This window comes from Prionailurus bengalensis, chromosome B1, assembly GCF_016509475.1.
Source record: "Prionailurus bengalensis isolate Pbe53 chromosome B1, Fcat_Pben_1.1_paternal_pri, whole genome shotgun sequence".
In the NCBI taxonomy this organism is placed as follows: Eukaryota; Metazoa; Chordata; class Mammalia; order Carnivora; family Felidae; genus Prionailurus; species Prionailurus bengalensis.
Window position 1 is genome coordinate 20,627,553 of NC_057344.1, and position 21,698 is coordinate 20,649,250.

The window sequence follows — 21,698 nt, forward strand, 5'->3', positions numbered from 1 at the left end:
CCATTCCCAGCACATTTTGAATGAATTGGATGGGACTTTGATGTAAATAATAGAATTTGCAGTTTTTAATATGCAAGATGGAAAAGAAAATAGGTTATGTTACAATTTCCATTTCAGAAGTAAAATCTTCAGAAATGCCTTTATTTCTACCTTTTGGGAATCTAACTTATTTAGCTTTCTAAGGTTTTTACTGAGAGTAATTCTTAAGGTAAATAACAAAGATATTGTTATGTTCCATTTTCAGAAAAAGGAAAAAAAAATAGCCTAAAGGAGTCTCTAAGTCTGTGTTTATGGCTGAATTTTTAAGTAACTGTCTTCCATTAAGGGTGCAGTGCATTTGTGAATGCTAGCTTACTAACCATGCTTCCTTCAATAGCTCTTTCTTCTTTTTATTTCTTTTATCTTGTATCCTTTCATTAAAAAAAAATACATTAATATGCACTTTTGTTTCATAATTTTGTTTATAAAAGTTATGTACCAGCTGTATAACTTTTCAGTTCCAAACTTAACATTTTTGCTTTTAAATTTAATCCACTGTCAACTAACTTAAAAAAAATTTTAGTGGGGAAGAAATTGGGCTTTAGAGATTTAGAATAATTTATATCAAATAACACAGTATGTCAAAGAAGAGCCATTTGATAACTATTTTAGTTTTATAAAACTTTAAAGTTTTGAAATAGCCCAAAGCAAACAGATAAAAGAAATCCAAATGTACAGTGAGGAATTAAATAATCTGATACAACTTTATCTTAAGCCAGATTTGTAAAATAATAATGGTTTACTCTATGAATTATAGAGACCGGACCTCCAAAGCATTTGAAATACCTAATACCTAACCATTTCTTCAACATTGTGGAATATGTTTACTATTACAGCGAGGGCACTGAGGAATTTTAGATGACTTGGCATATTGAATTATTCTAAATATGATCAAATTAATATAACGACTTTAAAAAATATGTTTGGGGCACCAGTCAGTTCAGCGTTTGACTCTTGATTTTGGTTCAGGTTATGATCCCAGTTCGTGGGATCGAGCCCTGCATTGGGCTTTGCACTGGGTGTGGAGCCTGCTTGGTATTTTCTCTCTCTCTCCCTTGGCCTCTCCCCTGCTTGCACGTGTGTGTGCCCTCTCTTTCTCTCTCTCTCTCTCTCAAAAAAAAAAAAACAAAAAAAAAACACAACCTTTACATATTTATGACTCTGCAAATGATTACAGAAATTTCCATCATGTGGAAGGGTACTTGTTTACTTTTTAAAACTTGAACTTTATGACAAGTTTAAAACTTAAGTGATAAATAACCGTAAAGGTACAATTGAGGTTTTAAAGAAAATAGCAGCATAGCTGTTGTAATTCTGCCTGATATTTATTACCAATTGAAAAATATGAGTCAAACTAATAACTTGTTATGAGATAGGTACGATAGTAGCTTTAGCCTATTAAGATAGTCAAATTTTAAAAACATCAAGCTTTAAGTTTTCAGTTATTTATTTTTTCTTGGGATTTTATAAATTCAAATATCTCTTTTTAAAACAATATAAGCTAGCACACACCCCAATGTCATATTTGCAAATCAAACAAACTTTACAAAAGCCAAAGAACATTATGAAACGTTCCTAATCACCACTAAAAGACAGGAGACAGCAGAGGGAATCTGATAGGGACAGCTAACCAATTCAACAAACAAGAAGAATTTGGTGTCTAATAAGAAACTGTAAGATTACAATAATAGACGCTGGGAAGTTCTAAAATTCTAACTTCAGTTCATAACTCTCCTTCTATTGATTCAACAAATATTTTGTTGAATACCTGAACTGAGTTGAATTGTGTCCCACCAAGGGATATGTTCAGTCCTAACTCCCATTACCTGTGAATGTAATAGGGTCTTTGTAGATGAAAAAAGTTGGAACAAGGTCATATTGGATTAGGATGAGCCCTAATCCAATGGGCTGGTGTCCCTATGTGGAGAGGGAAATTTAGATACAGGGACACACAGAGGGAAGACAGCCATGTGAAAGTGGAAGCAGAGGTGAGTGTTGCTACTACAAGTCAAGGAATGCCAAGGATTTCTGGCAACCACCAGAAGCTAGAAGAGGCAAGGAAGCACTCTTTCCTCAAGACTTTCAGAGGAAGCATGGCCATATTGACACTTTAATTTCACACCTGTACCCTCCAGAAATGTGACAGAATAAACTTCTGTTGCTTTAAGCCACCAGCTATATGATAATTTGCCCCAGCAGCCCTACAAAACTAATTCAGTACCTATCTACCCAGCACTGGGATATAGCAGAAACAAACAAGATCAAGTTCTCTATTTCATGGCACTTACATTGTAGATAGCAGTTGGGAGGGGGAGGGGACAGGCTATAAACATATGTATAATATTTCATTATATCTGAATATATAATTTCAATTTCCTTAGTGTCTAGCTGTTCCTTTCTTAATACATTAGGTTGAACTGTAACAAAAATGGTATACGTTTGAATATTTTTGACCTACAACAATGGCAATTTCATATATTTCAAATTAATACACATAACACATCTCTATGAATCTGACCATTCTAGGTACTTCCCATGAGGGAACCATACAACATTTGTCCTTTTGTGTCTGGTTTATTTCACTTGTCATAAGGTGCTCAAGGTTAATATTGTGTATGTTATCTCATTCTGATTACCCATTCATCTGTGGATGGACATTTGGATTGTTCACACCATCTTTTGGCTGTTGTGAATAATGCTGTTATAAACATTGTTGTACAAATAACTGTCCATATGCCTGCTTTCAATTATATCTGTTTTTTACAGTGTGAACTTTTAATTTTTTTCTTTTTTTTTTTTTTTTAATTTTTTTTTCAACTTTTTTTTTTTTTATTTATTTTTGGGACAGAGAGAGACAGAGCATGAACGGGGGAGGGGCAGAGAGAGAGGGAGACACAGAATCGGAAACAGGCTCCAGGCTCTGAGCCATCAGCCCAGAGCCTGACGCGGGGCTCGAACTCACGGACCGCGAGATTGTGACCTGGCTGAAGTCAGAGGCTTAACCGACCGCGCCACCCAGGCGCCCCAATTTTTTTCTTAATACTAGAATTTTAAAATCACAGTTTTATCACAGTTTTACATAGTGCTAAACAATATGTTAACTGAGAGAATAAACAATAGTATTGAAGTCTAAATATAATTGCCTCTTCTATTTTGCAAAAAGATAGGTAGAAGTTGGGCAATGTAGCAGAAAACAATGACCTTGAAGTGTTTCTGATTAAAGTAGGGAAATACTACATATATTTTATAAACAAAGACAAGCTCAAGTCTTTTATAGAGAGCTTTTCCTTCCTGATGATCTTTAGAGAACACCACTCACCATCTCAGCTTTTCTTAGGAAAGATCAGTCTTGTTTCCAGTGAAATACTATAAATAATTATTGAAATTTACTACAGACAACAGTAGACACATTGACAACCTATACTGTTTTCCAATATGATTTATGGAGAGGAGTCATTGAAAGTAATTAGATTCTTTCTCTTTGTTTTATCCCATTTTTTTTCTTTCATTCTGATGGAGGAAAACAAGAAACATATTTTAGATATTGTTATATTTTATTAGGACTTAGTTGCATATAATTATGTTTAAATGAACAAAAGTATACCATGGACATGGAAATCTTTAAGAAAATAAATCTTACTGTAACAGTGTTTGATTACTATGCCTAATATGAAAGATGGATGGGAATGCAAGCTGGTGCAGCCACTCTGGAAAACAGTATGGAGGTTTCTCAAAAAACGAAAAATAGAACTACCCTACGACCTAGCAATTGCACTACTAGGCATTTATCCATGGGATACAGGTGTGCCGTTTCAAAGGGACACATGCACCCCCATGTTTATAGCAGCACTATCAACAATAGCCAAAGTATGGAAAGAGCCCAAATGTCCATCGATGGATGAATGGATAAAGAAGATGTATATCTCATATATATATTGGAGTATTACTCGGCAATCAAAAAAAATTAAATCTTGCCATTTGCAACTATGTGGATGGAGCTGGAGGGTATTATGCTAAGTGAAATTAGTCATAGAAAGACAAACATCATATGACTTCACTCATATGAGGACTTTAAGAGACAAAACACATGAACATAAAGGAAGGAAACAAAAATAATATAAAACAGGGAGGGGGACAAAACAGAAGAGACTCCTAAATATGGAGAACAAACTGAGGGTTACTGGAGGGGTTGTGGGAGGGGTTATGGGCTAAATGGGTAGGGGGTACTAAGGAATCTACTCCTGAAATCATGGTTGCACTATATGCTAACTAATTTGGATATAAATTTAAAAAAATAAAAAATTAAATTAAAAACAAAAGTTGGAAATATCTTCATACCTAAACATATACGATACATCTAAAGCAAATTATTATGGGGCAGCTGGATGACTCAGTCCACTAAGTGTCCAACTTCGGCTCAGGTCATGATTTCATGGTCCGGTCCGTGAGTTTGAGCCCTGCGTTGGGCTCCGTGCTGACAGCTCAGAGCCTAGAGCCTGCTTCGGATTCTGTGTCTCCCTCTCTCCCTGCCCCTCCTCAGCTTCCACTCTGTCTCTCTCTCTCTCATTCTCAAAAATAAATAAACAGTAAGAAAAAAATTTTAATTATTGTAATTGCAGTAAGAATTTGTTCTTCTACAGACTTTTTTTTTTTTTTTTTTTTTAACAAACAGACTCTTGACAGATGGACCAATGGTAATGACAGATTCTCCCAGGAACTCCTATACAAAAGAAACATGAAACTACCCCTCGATGGGAATGAAAATGTGTTTGTTTATAACATCACCTGCCCTTGGTTAGGGTATTCATTTCTACCCAAAATTTTCCTTACGTTGTAAATATCTCAGTATCTGCATGCATAGTTGAGGACACTACTATATTGTAACTAAGGCTTTTTAGTGTAGGTGCTGTTGACTTCTTAAAAAAAAAAAATGATCGTGGTTTTCATGGCAATTGTAAAAGTTACCTGGAAAATTTTTAAAGTGTAATTCCAAGATGATTTTAATCAATTAGAAAATATTAATTGATAGCAAACCTATTCATCGTCTCAATTTGCTCATACTTCTCTTTCTTGGCAAGTCTCTTCTCACTTCTGAAACAGACGGAGGGTGTTTCTTTACAGTGGGAACAATTTTAAGCGTCATTATTAAACTTAATTTTCTGTATATTTTAATATAAGCTAATATTTTAGATGTAATTCAATATATTTAATATAAGCTAAATATAAGAGCTTAGTGTACATAGCCCCTGGCATAAAGCAGGCACCCAATACATGCTTGAATATTAAATGGTTACTAGGCAAACAGAATAATATATCAATTTTTCTCAACAATATGGCTATAAATTATATTCTATTAATGTATAAAAGTATGACCTACTGAAAAAAAATGCATCTACAAATGCTTATTAGAGCTTTTCTGTAGTGATATCACAGATGTTCTTGGGTTTTGTCTGACTTCTTTGGCCATTTAGCCTTGTAATTTACTCAGCACTGCACTTCTTTCTTCATTCACAATGTTTACTTTGTTTACAATGTTAGATGATAGGGTTAAGTTAAAACAGGCAAGTTATACATCTTCAGGGTAAATTAATTGCCATTGTATGGATTTCTGCCCAGTGTTATCATATGGAACATTTGGTATTCAAGTGCTTCTCTTTAGACTGTTAAGTAAATACAGATATAGAAAGAAACTTAATATATGCCTCCCTTCAGAGAGAACTACTTTGAAAGAAATAAGCAAAGTATTGTGTCTGTACCTTTCCTGGGTACATGAATGAGGCTTGACAACCCGTGGGCTTCTTTGGAGAATGATGAGCCGAGGACAAGGCTCTTTTGTTGGAGAATCACCCTACGTTAGCCTCTGATGATCTTTTCTGTGAGCCTGTTCATTCCTCTGGAGAGAAATCTCATGGTCTCTGGCCTGGAAAGTAGTGGGAGGAGTAGAGAGAGGGCTGCCTGGCTGCCAGGACAGATGGATCCTGGTGGTGTATGGAGAGGTGCCTCAACCTGTGGAACAAACTACTCTCCCCTGACCTCCACTGTGCCTGTGGTCATGTTACCTGGAGCCTCTCTGGTTCAACTTCAATGAACAGTGAGTCTTGCTCAGTATGGTACTGGCAGAAGAACAGCCACAGAGATCAAAGGAACAGAACCTACAACCCAGAAACTGATCCACAAACGTATGGCCAACTTATCTTTGACAAAGCAGAAAAGAATATCCAATGGAATAAAGACAGTCTCTTCAGCAGATGGTGTTGGGAAAACTGGACAGTGCCATGCAGAATAATGAACCTGGACCATTTCCTTACACCATACACAAAAATAAACTCAAAATGGATGAAAGACCTAAACATAAGGCAGGAAGCCATCAAAATCATAGAGGAGAAAGCAAGCAACAACCTCTTTGACCTCGGCCACAGCAACTTTTTACTAGACATGACTTCTAAGGCAAGGGAAACAAAAGCAAACATGAACTACTGGGACCGCATAAAAATAAAAAGCTTCTGCACTGCAAAGGAAACAATCAGCAAAATTAAAAGGCAACCAACGGAATGGGAGAAGATATTTTCAAATGACATATCAGAAAAGGGGTTGGTATCCAAAATCTATAAAGAACTTCTCAAACTCAACACCCCCAAACCAAGTAATCCAGTGAAGAAATGGGCAGAAGACATGAATAGACACTTTTCCAAAGAAGACATCCAGATAGCTGACAGATGAAAAGATGCTCCACATCACTCATCATCAGGGAAATACAAATCAAAACCACCATGAGGTACCACCTCACACCTGTCAGAATGGCTAACATTAACAACTCAGGCAACAACAGATGTTGGTGAGGATGCAGAGAAAGAGGAACCTTTTGCATTGCTGGTGGGAACGTAAATTGGTGCAGCCGTTCTGGAAAACAGTATGGAGGTTCCTCAAAAAAATTAAAAATAGAACTAGCCTACGACCCAGCAATTGCACTACTAGTATTCATCCAAAGGATACAAATGTGCTGTTTCAAAGGGGCACATGCACCCCCAATATTTATAGCAGCACGAACAACAATACCAAAGTATGGAAAGAGCCCAAATATCCATCAATGGATGAATGGATAAAGAAGATGTGGTATATGTATACAATGGGGTATTACTCCACGATGAAAAAGAATGAAATCTTGCTATTTGCAACTTGGATGGAATTAGACTGTTATCACGCTAGGTGAAATAAGTCAGTCAGATAAAGGTAAATATTATATGATTTCACTCATGTGGAATATACGAAACACAACAGATGAACATAGAGGAAGGGAAGCAAAAATATAAAAACAGGGCAACAAACCATACGAGACTCTTAAAATACAGAGAACAAATCGAGGGTTGCTGGTGGGGTGTTGAGTGGGGGAAAGGGCTAAATGGGTGAGAGGCATTAAGGAGGGCACTTGTGTTAAGCACTGGGTATTATATGTAGGTGATGAATCACTAAATTCTATTCCTGAAATCATTATTGCACTATATGTTAACTCACTTGGATTTAGAGTAAAACAACAACAACAAAAAGTAAATCCTGTTGTCTGGCGGGTTGGGATAAGCAGTATTCATGCACTGTTCAGGGTTTAGGTGAGGATGTGAATGCCAGGCCATCACCTCCACCCTGCCTTCCAGGCTGGCTGGTGCCTTCAGCCCTGCACCGGGGTAGGGCGCAGCAGGGCTGCTTAGCTTGCTATTTGTGACGGTCCCCACTGCTGCTGCTTGTTCCTCAGTTTTAGCAACGCTGCCAGCTCCCCCTTACGCTTTGTACAACCTAAAACATGATGACATTGCACGCCAGGTGTTTTCTCTGCCCCCTTTCTCTTCGACCTTGTCAATTCATGTCTTTGCCATTTTTCTTTACTCCTTTCCTAGCGGAGTTTTGTGGGAAAGGAAATACAAATTCATGTGTTCAATCCAACCAAAACTCTCTAACTCCTTTTTTTTTTTAATTTATTTTCTTTTATTTTAGAGAGAAAGAGCACAAGTGGGGGAGAGCGGCAGACAGAGAGAAAGAGAGGATCTAAGCGGGTTCCATGCCGAGCATGGAGCCCAACATGGGGGCTCCATTCCATGACCCTGGGATCACAACTGAGCTGAAACCAAGAGTTGGATGCTCAAATGACTGAGCCACGCAGGCGCCTCAAAAATCTCTAACTCCTTCCTAACATTTACTTTCAAAAATACACTCAGCCCATTGTTTTCCCCTTGACCAGGATAAATATAGAGGAGGAAGGAGGAAGTATTGTCACTGCAAACAGACTAGTTTTACAGCAAGGAAAGCACATTTTCATCTCCGAGAAAGATTTTTCCTTCCTGGGGAAAATTTTTGTCAGAGACAACTACAAATTTACAGGGATCTCAGTAATAAGTTAGATGCTGGGTATACAACCATTAGCAAGGTGGGGCTTTTGCCTTCAAAAATCTTATTCTAAGCAGTTTTTCTAACTAGACATGTGAAAAACTGACCAAATGATAATCCTATCACTTGGCACAGTGCCTGGAACACAGCAGGCATGCAAACAGTGTTTACTGAGTGGATAAATGCTATTTTGGTCTGTAAATATAGTAGGGGGGGGGTCACAGAGAGGGAAGTAATTAATTTTGTCTTGAGGGGTGGTCTGGGAAAGTTCAGAGTTTTTTTTTATATTGAATTACATACAGTTTCACGTATGCTTAATTTATATTGTCCTTAATTTCCCTTTTAATAGGTATTTTCATTTCTTGCATGAAACGTTGCCTCACTGAGGCTGCTGTGTTTATTCTTTCACAGTATGCGGCACAGAACAGAGCAGAGAGACAGCTGATAATGAATAAACATTTGCAAACACTACCATTCCCTTGGATTGCCTCTGCTTCAGGCTAGCTGCCCCCTCTCCTCCAGATTAACCTAACGTTCCTTTGGAGAAGTACATGACTCAGGAACAAATAAATCACAGCCATGTTCAGGAGAGAGACTGATGTTAACTGGAGAAGGCAAAGGGGGAGGGACTCCCGTTAGTCCATGCAGCCTGCTTCCCTGTGTATTGCAGGCATACGTGGATAACGAGGAAGGCTGTGTGGAGTTCAGGTTAAGGGCTTGAGCTGTCAAGGTGGAAAGCCCTCAGCTCAGTTGCTGCATATTCCATAAAGTGGCTGTGTGATCTTAGGGAAGCGACTTAACCTCTCTGAGCCATTCATTTGTATGACAGAGATAATGGTACTTGCCGTATGGAGTTATTTGAGAATTGAAGAAGATGCTTATAAAATACACAGCACATTTCTACATTCATAGTAGAGCAAATGTCAGCCAGAAGTAAAATTATACAATTCAATCTAGCAGACTATTACTCTCTGTAATGCACAAATTTCACACTGTCTAAAAATTCACGCTCTAGGGGCCCCTGAGTGGCTCAGGTGGCTAAGTGTCCGTCCGACTCTTGCTTTTGGCTCTGGTGATGATCTCACAGTATGTGAGATTGAGCCCCACATCGACTCTGCACTGACAGCTCAGAGCCTGGAGCCTGCTTCGGATTCTGTGACTCCCCCCACCCCCCCCCTCTCTCTCTGCCCCTCCCCCATTCACACTCTGTCTCTATCTCTCAAATATAAATAAACATTAAAAAATGTATAAAAATAATCTCAAGAAGTGGTAAAGTGAGTTTTCCTCTACAACTTGAAACAGAGCTGAAAGTTTTCTATTATCTTGGTAGCTTGCCTGTACATTAAGACATCAACTAAAACAATGTATATCACCTCTTTAAGTTGTATTTTTTCCCTTTCTTCTTTGAATACATACAAGCAGTCTTCCATATACAAAATAAGTGACTGTTCATTAGGCACGTATCCTATGCCAGGGTATCTAAAAATGTTATGTCAAAGTTGCCCCAGTCTTGTCTGGTAGAAATTATGATTTCCATTTTACAAATCAGGAGCATTTTAGTAGGTTGCCTGGGGTCCCACAATGAGGAAGTGACTCAGCCAGAATATGGACCCAGGCCCTCATGTTTACAGAGCCTATGCCTTTTCTGCACAAGAGGCTCATTAACATTAGGACCCTCAAAGAGAGTCAGAGTCCCTTCTCTATTTCTTTCTTTCTTTTTTTCTTCTAATATTTATTTATTTTTGAGAGATAGAGCCTGAGTCGGGAACGGGCAGAGAGAGGGAAACACAGAATCTGAAGCAGGCTCCAGGCTCTGAGCTGTCAGCACAGAGCCCCATGCAGGGCTCAAACCCATGAACCATGAGATCATGACCTGAGCCAAAATCGGACGCTTAACCAATGGAGCTATCCAGGCGCCCCTTCTCTGTTACTGAAGTTGAACAGGTTCGATCCTATTTGAGGTCACAGAGAGCATCATTCTGTGTGAGGGAGGCATGGGGAAGTCCAGGAGAATTTCCTTGAAGACTCTCAGATTAGAGACGGCGTTGCACCAGCATCCTGGATCGCCTCTGGTCTGAACGCAACTCTGGCCTCATGAAAAACTCACAGTAAATAAGTTAATGACATTTCTTTTGTTCTTGCAGTCGTTTCGATGGAGAAAATGGCAAAGATGTTCAGTTTTCTGCTTGTCACCACTGCTCTGGTAATGGGCAGGAAGAGCTGGGTAAGCTCATTTACTGATGTTTCTAGAATGCCTGCTTTGACCTGGATTCTCTCTTATTTTGCAGAAAACCTATAGTAATTTGTCACTGAAAAAAAATTAACTAAGGGGGGAAAAATGAAAAGGGTTTGTGGAAGCACCTGCCACGTAATAGGCACTTACCAAGTGCTTTCAAATTTTTTCTTAAAGTCAAAACCAGTATTTGCCATAAACAAGTAAAATCTTTTTGGAGTTACTGGGGTTACTTGGGTAGTTAATGTTAGAAGTTTAAAACTATCCATAGTAATTAAATTTGACCCGTGGCTTTCCCAAAGTTGAGCCTTCCAATACTGAACACTGTTAGTATAAACTAAACAAATTATCTGACAGTAATTACAATGAACTCATGCCTTCCTCCACTCATAAGTAAAAGGGAGGAAACATTCATTTACTCGACATTCTGGGAGAGAGAAAACTCCTAAATGTTAAATAAACTCACTAAGACCACGTATGTAGGCTCATGAAGATCGAAGATACTTGCCTTGTACTTTTAAATTGCACGCTGCACTGTACTTAACAATATCACAACCAATTTCCACCTATCGGAAAGCAGCACAGGATTCCAGATACCATCCAGTGTTCTTGCTGTTTAGTTTTTAGACTGGTGGGAGTCAGGGAGCTAAGTAAATAATTATTTCAGAGTGGCTAAATCAAGGAGTGTTGAGGAGAGAGTACCCCAAGCAAATAAGAAATGGTCCTAGAGCAATAGCTAGGAGACATTCAGTGACTTAGACTTGAAACTGGGAGAAGACCTGTACCAACAATTCTCCATACTCTTGCTGTGTGACTTCCAGTTTTGAGGCTGAATCTCTGTGTTTCCAGTATAGGCCTTCTTAGGAAGGGAATGTACCTCTTTGTCCCAAATAGAGTGTCCAGCTGTGCTATTCTGACCAGCTAGCAGGGTGCCTGGAACATGGTGGGTCCTCCTAATTACGGAAGGGCATAAGGCAGTACATAAAGTTAGGAACCGAGAGGCAATTGTAAATTGGGAAACATATCTGATGGCTGTCTTAGGCAATAACGTGTATAAAGGTAGTAGTGTAAGGTAATTACACATGAAAATTCATAATTTCTCAAAAGTAAACATTTACACTCTTCGCCAGGAGATCATGACATAAGTTGCAAATGGAGATGTCAAGGTAAGAGTGGAAAATGGGGAAAAAAATTGTCTTTTGTCCTTTTCTCCCCACTATACCTCTAGTAACTCTTCCAGCCTTGAGTATCCAAGAGCCTTTATTGCAGCTTCTTGGCCTCGGTACCTCTTCCAGGAGACCCACCTCTGCAGCTCACCTTCCCAATTAATCCCCACCACCACCACCCCCCGCCACCCACAACATTTGCTTTCTCTTTGGAGCGTTCTCAGTTAGATGCCAGTTTAGAAAGGAGCTGATTAATTCATGCACGGGCAATATTCTTGAGGTTTTTGCCCTTTTAGAGAAGATAAATGACTTAACTGGAAAACTCAGGCTCCTCGCATCCCTGTCTGAAATAATTGAAAGAAAAACAAAAAAGCAAAAGTTAAAGTGTCTTCAGTAGAATTTCCAGTCACAGGTAAATGGGTGACACACTCAGGGATATGAGGGTCTAAATTAGTATCCCCTTATAAAGGTGACCACGTGTCATCAGATTATAAGTATTCGATTAAATTTTTAAAACATTAATACCAAAAGGTCATTCAAAAGCCCTGTTTATTTTAGAGACTGACACACTAGCAATGCACAACGATGCTGTCAAGAAAGCATTTTTGCTTTCTTGTCATGTAGAAACTGAGAGCAGGGATCTCGAACTCGATTTGAATCCTGACCCCGCCTACCTGCTGGAACTTCCTGGGCAAGTTTCCTCACCAGGATGGAGCCAATTCCTCCCTCCTGGAATCATTATGAGGATAAAATAAGATGAGTCTAAAGCTCTTTGTGTAGTCATTCAGATTAATTCATATTAATATATAATTCTAGCTCAAGCACTTTACTATAGTCATAATTACATATTCTTCATATAACAAATAGTATCAAATAGCATCAGTTTCATATCATGTTCTGGTTAGAATAATATTCTGAAATGGGAGCTGGGGACAAAGTTGAATCACTAATTTGTCCAACTTGTTAGGCATTTATTTCCCAGTGAGAATGAGATTCACATTCCTTTGCAGGCTCTAGAGAACTGTCTCCGGGAGCAAACACGACTCAGAGCCCAGGTGCACCTGCTCGAGACCCGGGTCAAACAGCAACAGGTCAAGATCACCCGGCTTTTGCATGAGAACGAAATCCAGTTCCTCGATAAAGGAGAGGAGAATATTGTCATTGACCTTGGAGGCAAAAGGCAATATGCAGGTCAGAACCTATTTTTCTTAAGTGTTTCAGTAACTTATGACTCACACCCCTGTGCAATGGTGGTGCTCATTATTTGGTCACTTCAGGTTTTGCTAAAGAGCTTTTCCTATTCTAATAACAAGCAGCATGAAGCATTATACCAAATGTGAATTTGGTATAAATTTAAATAATTTTTTAAATTTTTTTTAAATGTTTTTATTTATATTTGAGACAGAGAGAGACAGAGCATGAGCGGGGAAGGGGCAGAGAGAGAGGGAGACACAGAATCTGAAGCAGGCTTTAGGCTCTGAGCTGTCAGCACAGAGCCCGACGTGGGGCTCGAACTCACAGACTGTGAGATCGTGACCTGAGCTGAAGTCGACGCTTAACCTACTGAGCCACCCAGGCGCCCCGGTATAAATTTAATTTTATCCTTTTCTCTCTCTTATCTCTGAGGGGATATTTAATGTCAATGCTAAATATCTTAGAATTTCTGTAGTTTAAAGAGAGATCAAAGACAAGAGATTGTTTACATACGGTGTGCAATGACATATCTGAAAAATTTTACAGTTTTGTTTTTGTGTAGCATTTCTCGTTACATTTATACAGTTTTCCCTTCTGAGTCCCTTATGTGCCTTAGGGTAGTAAATGAGGTAATAGAATAAAAGGGCAGAGAAAGAAAAAGGGATCACAATTATTTAGGGAAATACAAGGGATGTTTTTATGTGCATATTTTATGGTTTGATAATTTTCCTTTCGATTAGGTCATTGTTTCCACCCAGAAACTTAATGATCTTAAACTGTCTGTCAACACATTCACTGCACATATCATTATTCTTTATAGAGAACTATTCATTTGCCTTCCTCCAGGCATCTTTTAAAGTAAACAAACCATAGTTGTCAGTAAGGAGGATGCCATCTACAGCACTTTGTTTATATGTCTGCTCTAGCTACTGGGATGATGTATTATAATTTTTTTGTTCATGAGTCTATCCTGATCAATTGAGCAGGCACTTCATTAGGAATAATGTCTCATCATTCTTTCTTCCCTGTTGCCCATTAGAGTACCTGGAAAATAACAGAGCCTCACATTTATGAATGAAAACAAGGTAGTACAGAAAGATAGGAATAGCTAAATAAGCAAATATAAGTTGGAAAATATATCTGACTGTAATTGAAAAACTACAGAGGCTAAAGAGATTCCAGGCTGATAGAATAAAGACATCTTTATTTTGTGTTTCTAAATATACTCATCAGTGAAGCATATAAGAATTTTGAGAATTTTAGAAACTATGCTTCAATGAAATGTTCCCTTTTTCTTTCTTTACCAAGAACCTAATGTCTTTCTGGTCAGACATTTGCCCAGGGCTCCTGACACTCTGTTGTCCAGTCACTTGATCCCTTACCCTTGATTCTTGGAATCCAACTGCTTTTCCCCCATTTCAGGATCAGACAGAGGCTTGTGGTAGAGGGGATGGATGTAGGGTGATGATGGCTCGTGGCTCGGCGGCATGGAACAAAAAGGAACCAAAGACAGCTCGGATAAAAATAGGCTTGGGAAACAAAGAGACTGTCTGAAGCAATCTCAGGGCAAAGAACAGGAACTAGAACCTCAGAAGACATCAGTGAAAGAAGGCTCAGGAGAGCAATTGAACAAGAAGTACAATCAGTTGACATTCCTTGAAGACGGTGATTCTCAGCCAGGTCTACAGATAGAATCACCTGGTGACTGTTAAAATGCTGACGCCTATGAAGAACTGTGGAGGGTCTGAGGTTTTACTCCATTTGCAACCTAAAGAGTTAGCCTGCCTCGGTTTCACGGGTGTTGGCAGAAGATAAGAGACTCCTGGGTCCGAGACAAGAACTTCATGTTTGTACCAATATCCCTTGATTGCAAATACTAAGGAAGCAATGTGGAGAATGTGCAGGCAGTGGGCTGTGTCCAGGTGAGGAACCCTGAGTTTAGTAAATCTCAATCTTTTATAATGGGTTACAAGCAAATCTGCCCAGTCTTTTCTCCTTTGCAAGAGAGTTATTTCTATGAAAGTGGGCAGAAACTAACCTGCCATCTGCTCTAGAGGGAGACACTGTCTCTATCTTATAAGGCTGTTTACTATACAAAGATCCCTGAAAAAATAGTCCAGAACATATACTCTGCTTGCAAAATATGCAGGAAGACAATTGACCCATGGGAAACTGTCTACAAATAGTGTCCAGGTTCTACTCCAGACCAGTTAAATGAGAATCCCTACAAGACTGCAAAGGTTTTGTGCTTCTGCTGATGGGTGTGGATGAGATTGTTCAAGACCAGAATCAGGTCAGGCTTCTCCCCACATTTCTTCCCACAGGCTGAGGAGGACCGAGATTTCCTGGGGCCACCTAGTATAGAAGGCTTTACTTCTTTTCAGATAGGGGGTAAGGCATTGTAGCAATTGAATACCCTTTTCATTCGACGAATGTTGAGGCCTAATTGTAATGTGGTCATTTATCCACTCAGCAGGTTTCAGCTACCTATCCTGAGACTGTGGAAAATGTAAGAAACAGATGTCAGGGTTGGATCTCACTGGATTAATCAGGCCAATCATTGTTGATAACAAGGTTGATTCAGAGAAGGGAGTAACCAGAATGGCCAAAAAGCCATTTGACTGATGACTTTGTCTTATGGACTGAGTTGTCTGCACCCCCCATATGAGCTTCATATGTTGAAGCTCTAACCCCCAATGTCTATAATATGATTGTATTTGGACATAGGGCCTTAAAAGAAGAGATTAAGTTAGAATGAGGCCATTAGAATGGGCCCTAATTCAGTCTGACTGGTGTCCTTCTAAGAAGAGATTACAGCAGCACTGATGCACAGAGGAAAGAAAGATGATACGAGGCTACAGCAAGAAGGCAGCCATCTGTAAACCAAGGACAGAGGGTTCAGAAGAAACCAACGCTACTGGCACCTTATGTGATTCCAAAAGTAGGTACACGGCTGGTCACAAGGACAAGGAACTGATAGATGCAAGAGAAGCACCATTATTCCAAATTCCAAACTAAGCCCCAAACCCAGGAACTCTGAACAGGTTGTGAACACAGATTCAAGTGTTCAATAATGTCAGGAGGCAGGTGATTGGATGTTTGTTACTAGGACTGTGTATGAGAAAACTCAGTCGTGGGAAAACTCAGGCTTAGGAGCTGAAACTCCAATCCCTGAGTCAGGAGTGCTGGGCCACAAGAAATGACAAGAAGTGGGAGACAAGAAGTCACCAAGGAGTAAGGCAGAAATCAGTTACTAGAAAATGAAAATACCAAGATCAGAGGAGGCCTGACTGTATAAACAGGAATTGGATGGAAGAGTCATATGGTCAGGGTCTATACAAACCATTGTAGGGTGTGTGTGTGTGTGTCTGTCTGTCTGTCTGTCTTGTAACATTATAGCACATAAAATAAGATAGATGATAGACATTTTCTGGTTTGGGATATAACAGCTAAAAAAAAAAATCCAGGGGGGCACCTGGGTGGCTCAGATGGTTGAATATCTGACTCTTGATTTTGGCTCAGGTCATGATCTCACAGATGTGGGATCGAGCCCTGCATTGGGTTCAGCGTTGGTAGGAGCCTGCTTAAGATTGTCTCTCGTGCTCTCTTTCTACCCCCCTCCCCCACCTCAAAAAAAACCCCCAGAAGTTAGTAGAACTATGTAATATTCTTCATATATGATGAATACAGTATGAAATATATAGTTTAACTGTACTTTATTTTGTAGCATATAGACAAATAGTACTAAAGAGCCTGCCACAGGCAAACCCTTGATAAATATATAATAACCATAAATTCCAAAAAGTATATATTTAACATAATATTTAATATTGTATAAAATATATAAGAACTTGCTACCAAAGTTTGTATTTTTGGTCTCCTTAAATTAAAAATATCAAATGTTCATTGGGGTTCCTGGGTGGCTCAGTCAGTTAACTGTCTAACTTTTGATTTTGACTCAGGTCATAACCTCACAGTTCGTGAGTTCAAGCCCCACATCAGGCTCCACACTGACAGTATGGAGCCTGCTTGGTATTTTCTCTCTCCCCCTCTTTCCCTGCGCCTCGCCTGCTTGTGTGTGTTATCTCTCTATCTTAAAATAAACAAATAAACTTAAAAAAATTAAATATTCATGTACACCATCTATAGAAATATAAATTTCTTTGTTCTTATTTACAAGTTACTATTTTATTACTAATTTGTTTTCTGAATTCTAATTCATCTCATGGTTGAAAACACCTAATTGCTTATTACCTAGCAATTTGTGCAGATAATGCACAAATCATGTGATTTTATACAACATATAATTAAATGTATCTTATTTTGAAGTTTTTGGCTGCTATTAAATTATGTACTTAAATTAAAAGATACCAAATTCACATTAATTGGTGATAATTACCACAGCCTGTGGCATCACATCTGTTCAGCCAACAAGACCACTGGTTTAGCCAGATCCCCTCCTGCAAGGCCTTCAATCTGTACAAGACAGTCACTTGAGGCATGTGTAGTGATTAAGGTGTTGCCTCTGAAGCCTGGTTTGAAAGTCCAGCTGCCCATCTTGGTAGCTGTAGCCTTTGGGCAAGTTACCTAATCTTTATATCCTTCATTTTCCTCATCCGTAAAATGGGAATGATAAGAATAGTTCTTTGTCGTAAAGATTCAGGGTTAACACATGTAACATGATTACAGTAGCATTTCATACAAAAGAGGTGCTCAGTGAATGTCAGCTATCTATCCACATCGTTATATACTCTCTCCCTTGTTTTCAGAGGAGAGAGCCTACCCACCCTACCCTTCAAGAATCCTGCCCTCTCCAAGGAACCAGCATCCTTTCTTCTTGTTTCCTTTCTAATGTCACGGGGCGGGTGGGGATAAAGAATGGCTACAGCAGGGCTAGTTCTAGCATTTCCCAGCATGCCTTTGGGGGCAGCTGAGCTCATGCTGGCCTTTCTTTGAATTTAGAATGTGGGGTACTTAGTGCCTTCGGACTTCAGCTTTGAGCTCAGCCACCATTGTGGGACAAAAGGGAAAAGTCCATTTGGCAAGCTGTCGTGTCACTTTGTGAAGCTTAAACATTCAGAAGCCTTCCAACATGGCTTGCTTTCTGCATGATCAGAGAAAGCATTCACCTCTTCCAGTTTAGCACAGTGTTTGTCAGTGGGCAGGCAACCCTGGCCTCACTCTAGTATTATGTAAGCATCCAAAAATCCCCCTCTTTTTTTTTTTTTTTTTTTAAGTCCCAGGAACATGGAGCTTTCTAATCCTGCCCTTGCCTGCGTATTATCTGGGGAGTTGAGTGGGTCAAAACATTTTGAAAATCATAGTTTCAAATATCTAGTTAATGTTTTATACCCTACATTGTTTGAACTTCCTGCTGTGGAGGTGCAAGTCCCATTTTCACATTTCCCCAAGGCAGCCTCCTTATTTCTAACTTCTTTCATATGAGCAATTTTGCTACTCATGCTTCTTTGAGGTTTTTTAATTTGTTGGGTATTTTTTGTTTTTGATTTTTTTTTTTTTAAGTTGAAAGCTTTGCTCTGGATCTTAAGTTATGTTTGGCTTTTTCCTCTGGGAAGAAGGACACATTTTTAAAAACACAAACTTGCAGTTGGCATAAAATAGAAACAAATAGAAAATGTTGGCTCCACATGCTATATTCACAAAGTTTTCCAGAGGCAAATGTTATAGCTAATCATTTCCATATTTGCCTGGAAAACAGCCTGAATCTTTGGAGTCTTTACTATTCAGCTCTTTGGTAGGAGATTACATGTAAGCAAAGAGCTCTATCCTTAACAGGGTTAAAATCTGCTTACTTTAATGAAAAGTGTTGTACAATCTACTTGACCACAGAATGTAAGTTTTTGAGCAACATTGAACTAATTTTAGGTGATGTTTTTCTTCTTGTTTAATTGCCAGAAAAGGACCTCTTTCTCTCTCTTTCTCTTTTTTTTTTAAGAATTCAACACGCACAAAGAATGTGCTTCTGAATCTCAGAAGTAAATATACAAATATAGCCTAAATCATCACAAAGATGAACATCTCACCACAGCAGTAGTATATGATTGGTCTTAATCTGGTGAGGGCTTCAGAAAGTGACAAAGAGTCTTTATTTTCTTGTCTAATTCCTACCGCCCATTCCATCTTTTTGGCATGCAGTATATCTCACTTGTAACAAAATGGAGTTGCGACAATTTGGCATCAAAACAATGAAAAAGAAGAAAGAACTTTAAAATATGCTAGCAGAATGGAATTATCCAATCAGGAAAAGAAAAGAAAAGGTTGTTTTTTTAAAGGAAGGAAATTAACAAAATGCTAAGGGTAAAATGTGAAAGTCAGCTATAATTTAAGTTATAGTGTTTTTACTCAAAACTCTGTAACTAAGTATTCTTGAGACGATCTCTTGACGGTGACCACCTACTTCAACCACCCCTTACACAGCTTCCTGGATGTTGAAACTGTAGTGAGGTCCATACTGCCAAATTCTCTAAAAGTGTGTACAGATCAGCCTAGATGAGACCCAGTGGATATTAATTTATTCTACCTTCAAGTAGTTTAAGAAACAGATACTACTTTTTGGCGACAGACTGGTAGTTATGTTTGCTTCAAAGGTCAAAGAAATATCCTGGCAAAAAGAATGTGGGGATAAAAGGAGAGCAGAAGCTTGCGATTTTTAGCAAAAGCACCTAAGAATGCATGGACTGTTGGAAATTTCAGTGGGCTAGTAAAAAATCTGCTGAAACTGGGAGGTTATAAGAATCTAACAAGAAGATTACTATTTTGAATTCATCTCCAGATGTTCAGGATGATTTATAATGCTGTAAGTCAAGATAACCCATATTATATTATTTGCTTGAGGTTCTATTTCTACTTTAATTTTAGCTTCTTAGGAGAGATAAGTTCTCTTATTCTGTCAGATAAGGCTATAAGTTCCACTTAAATATGCTATAATCGATTGAACATATATAATTTTTTAAGTGTTTGCACAAAAATCAGAAATGAGAAACCAAATCCCTATTTTATTTCTTTTTTATTTTCATGATCATGTCAAGGAGATAAAATTAAATACTAGAAAAGGAAATAAGGCTTTCCTAATATCTACTGGAAGATATACAAGATGCAATTTTAAAAAGCTGATTATCTACACCATGTGTTTATCTATCTCCATTGGTATTGATTAATCTTATCCAGAGGCTCCTATGGGGGGAAAAAAAGGCATATAACAAATGTTACATTACCTTGTTTTGCAAACAGACTGTTCGGAGATTTTTAATGATGGGTATAAGCGCAGTGGATTTTACAAAATCAAACCTCTCCAGAGCCCAACAGAATTCTCTGTTTACTGTGACATGTCTGATGGAGGAGGATGGACTGTAATTCAGAGACGATCTGATGGCAGTGAGAACTTTAACAGGTGTGCTAATTATGATGCAAGGATTTATTTGGAGTAGCATGTGTGAGATTTGTAACAAGTAAAGCGTTTTTATTATATCCTGAGGTCTATAATTAGAATTTCACTCTTTCCAAATAAGAATACTGAAAGTGCATTTGCTAATCAAAAAAAAAATATTGGGGGGGGTAATTGGGGAGGGTGGTGGGCACCTTAGTTACTACTGCAAAGGTCCTTTTGGGTTCTGCTAAAATCAGCTTTCATTTCAAATTTTTTAGAGGCTGGAATGACTATGAAAATGGCTTTGGAAATTTTGTTCAAGAAAATGGCGAATATTGGCTGGGTAATAAAAATATTCACTTATTGACCACACAAGGTAAGGTTTGTCTGATATCAAATTCACTTGAAGTATAGTTAAAACACACACACACACACACACACACACACACACACTAAAGGGGCACCTGGGTGGCTCAGTCAGTTGAGCTTCAGACTTTGACTCAGGTCATGATTTCATGGTTCATGGGTTTGAGCCCCACTTTAGGCTTTGTACTGTGACAGCTCAGAGCCTGGAGCCTGCTTCAGATTCTCTGTCTCCCTCTGTCTCTGCCCTTCCCTACCCCCATCCCCTCCTCTCTCAAAAATAAATAAGCATTAAAAATAAAAATAAAAAACACGTTAAAGTGTTTTCTACTAAACCATAGGCAATGGAATGAATTCAGTAAGTGCTGTGTTTTGCAGATGCCAATGATCCCTTTCGAGCAACAATCCCCTTTATAAAATGTGGCCACTTAAAACTAGGACTAGAGGCAACGAAACTAGATCTGGGCTGAGGTGGGAGAGTTCTCATCTATTTATTTTCAATTTATGGAAAGGAAATGTAGTGTCCTAATCCTTCTTTTTTTAATGCCTCAAACTCCTCAAAATAGCCATACTGGGTCAACTATCTATTGCCATAATAAGTGTGTAACAAGCTACTCCAAGATTTACTGGCTTAAAGCCACACTCATTTATTATTCCTCACAAATCTACAAGTTGGCTGAGCGTTTTGCTCATCAGGTCTGTGTTCTGCTGATCTTGGCTGGGCTTGCTCATGGGTGTGTGATCAGCTTCCAGGTCTGCTGGGAATTTAAGGGGGAAAGAAGTAGACTCAGTGGAAGGAGTTAAAAGTAGCATTGCAAACGCTGAGGCAAAGAATTGGGCACTTGGGGCTGTTTTATACAGTCAAATACCCTAATAAATATCCTGTCTCCATCCCCATCAACTTTTAATTTGAAAAATTTCAAAGATACAGCAAAACAGA

At 38.7% G+C, this 21,698-nt stretch overlaps 1 protein-coding gene across 3 annotated transcripts in view; it reads left to right on the forward strand.

Moving 5' to 3' along the window:
- FGL1 (fibrinogen like 1) overlaps window positions 1–21,698 on the forward strand; it is a 55,049-nt gene that overhangs the window by 26,513 nt on the left and 6,838 nt on the right. For 2 of the 3 annotated variants that reach the window (XM_043559928.1, XM_043559937.1), the window contains 4 exons: window positions 10,560–10,639; window positions 12,825–13,005; window positions 20,260–20,419; window positions 20,674–20,771. In XM_043559928.1, the coding sequence (XP_043415863.1) occupies window positions 10,568–10,639; window positions 12,825–13,005; window positions 20,260–20,419; window positions 20,674–20,771 (511 nt within the window). In that variant the 5' untranslated portion in view covers window positions 10,560–10,567. Of the gene's footprint in view, window positions 1–8,851; window positions 8,963–10,559; window positions 10,640–12,824; window positions 13,006–20,259; window positions 20,420–20,673; window positions 20,772–21,698 lie in introns of those variants that run through there. The other variant, XM_043559947.1, reaches the window with a different exon arrangement.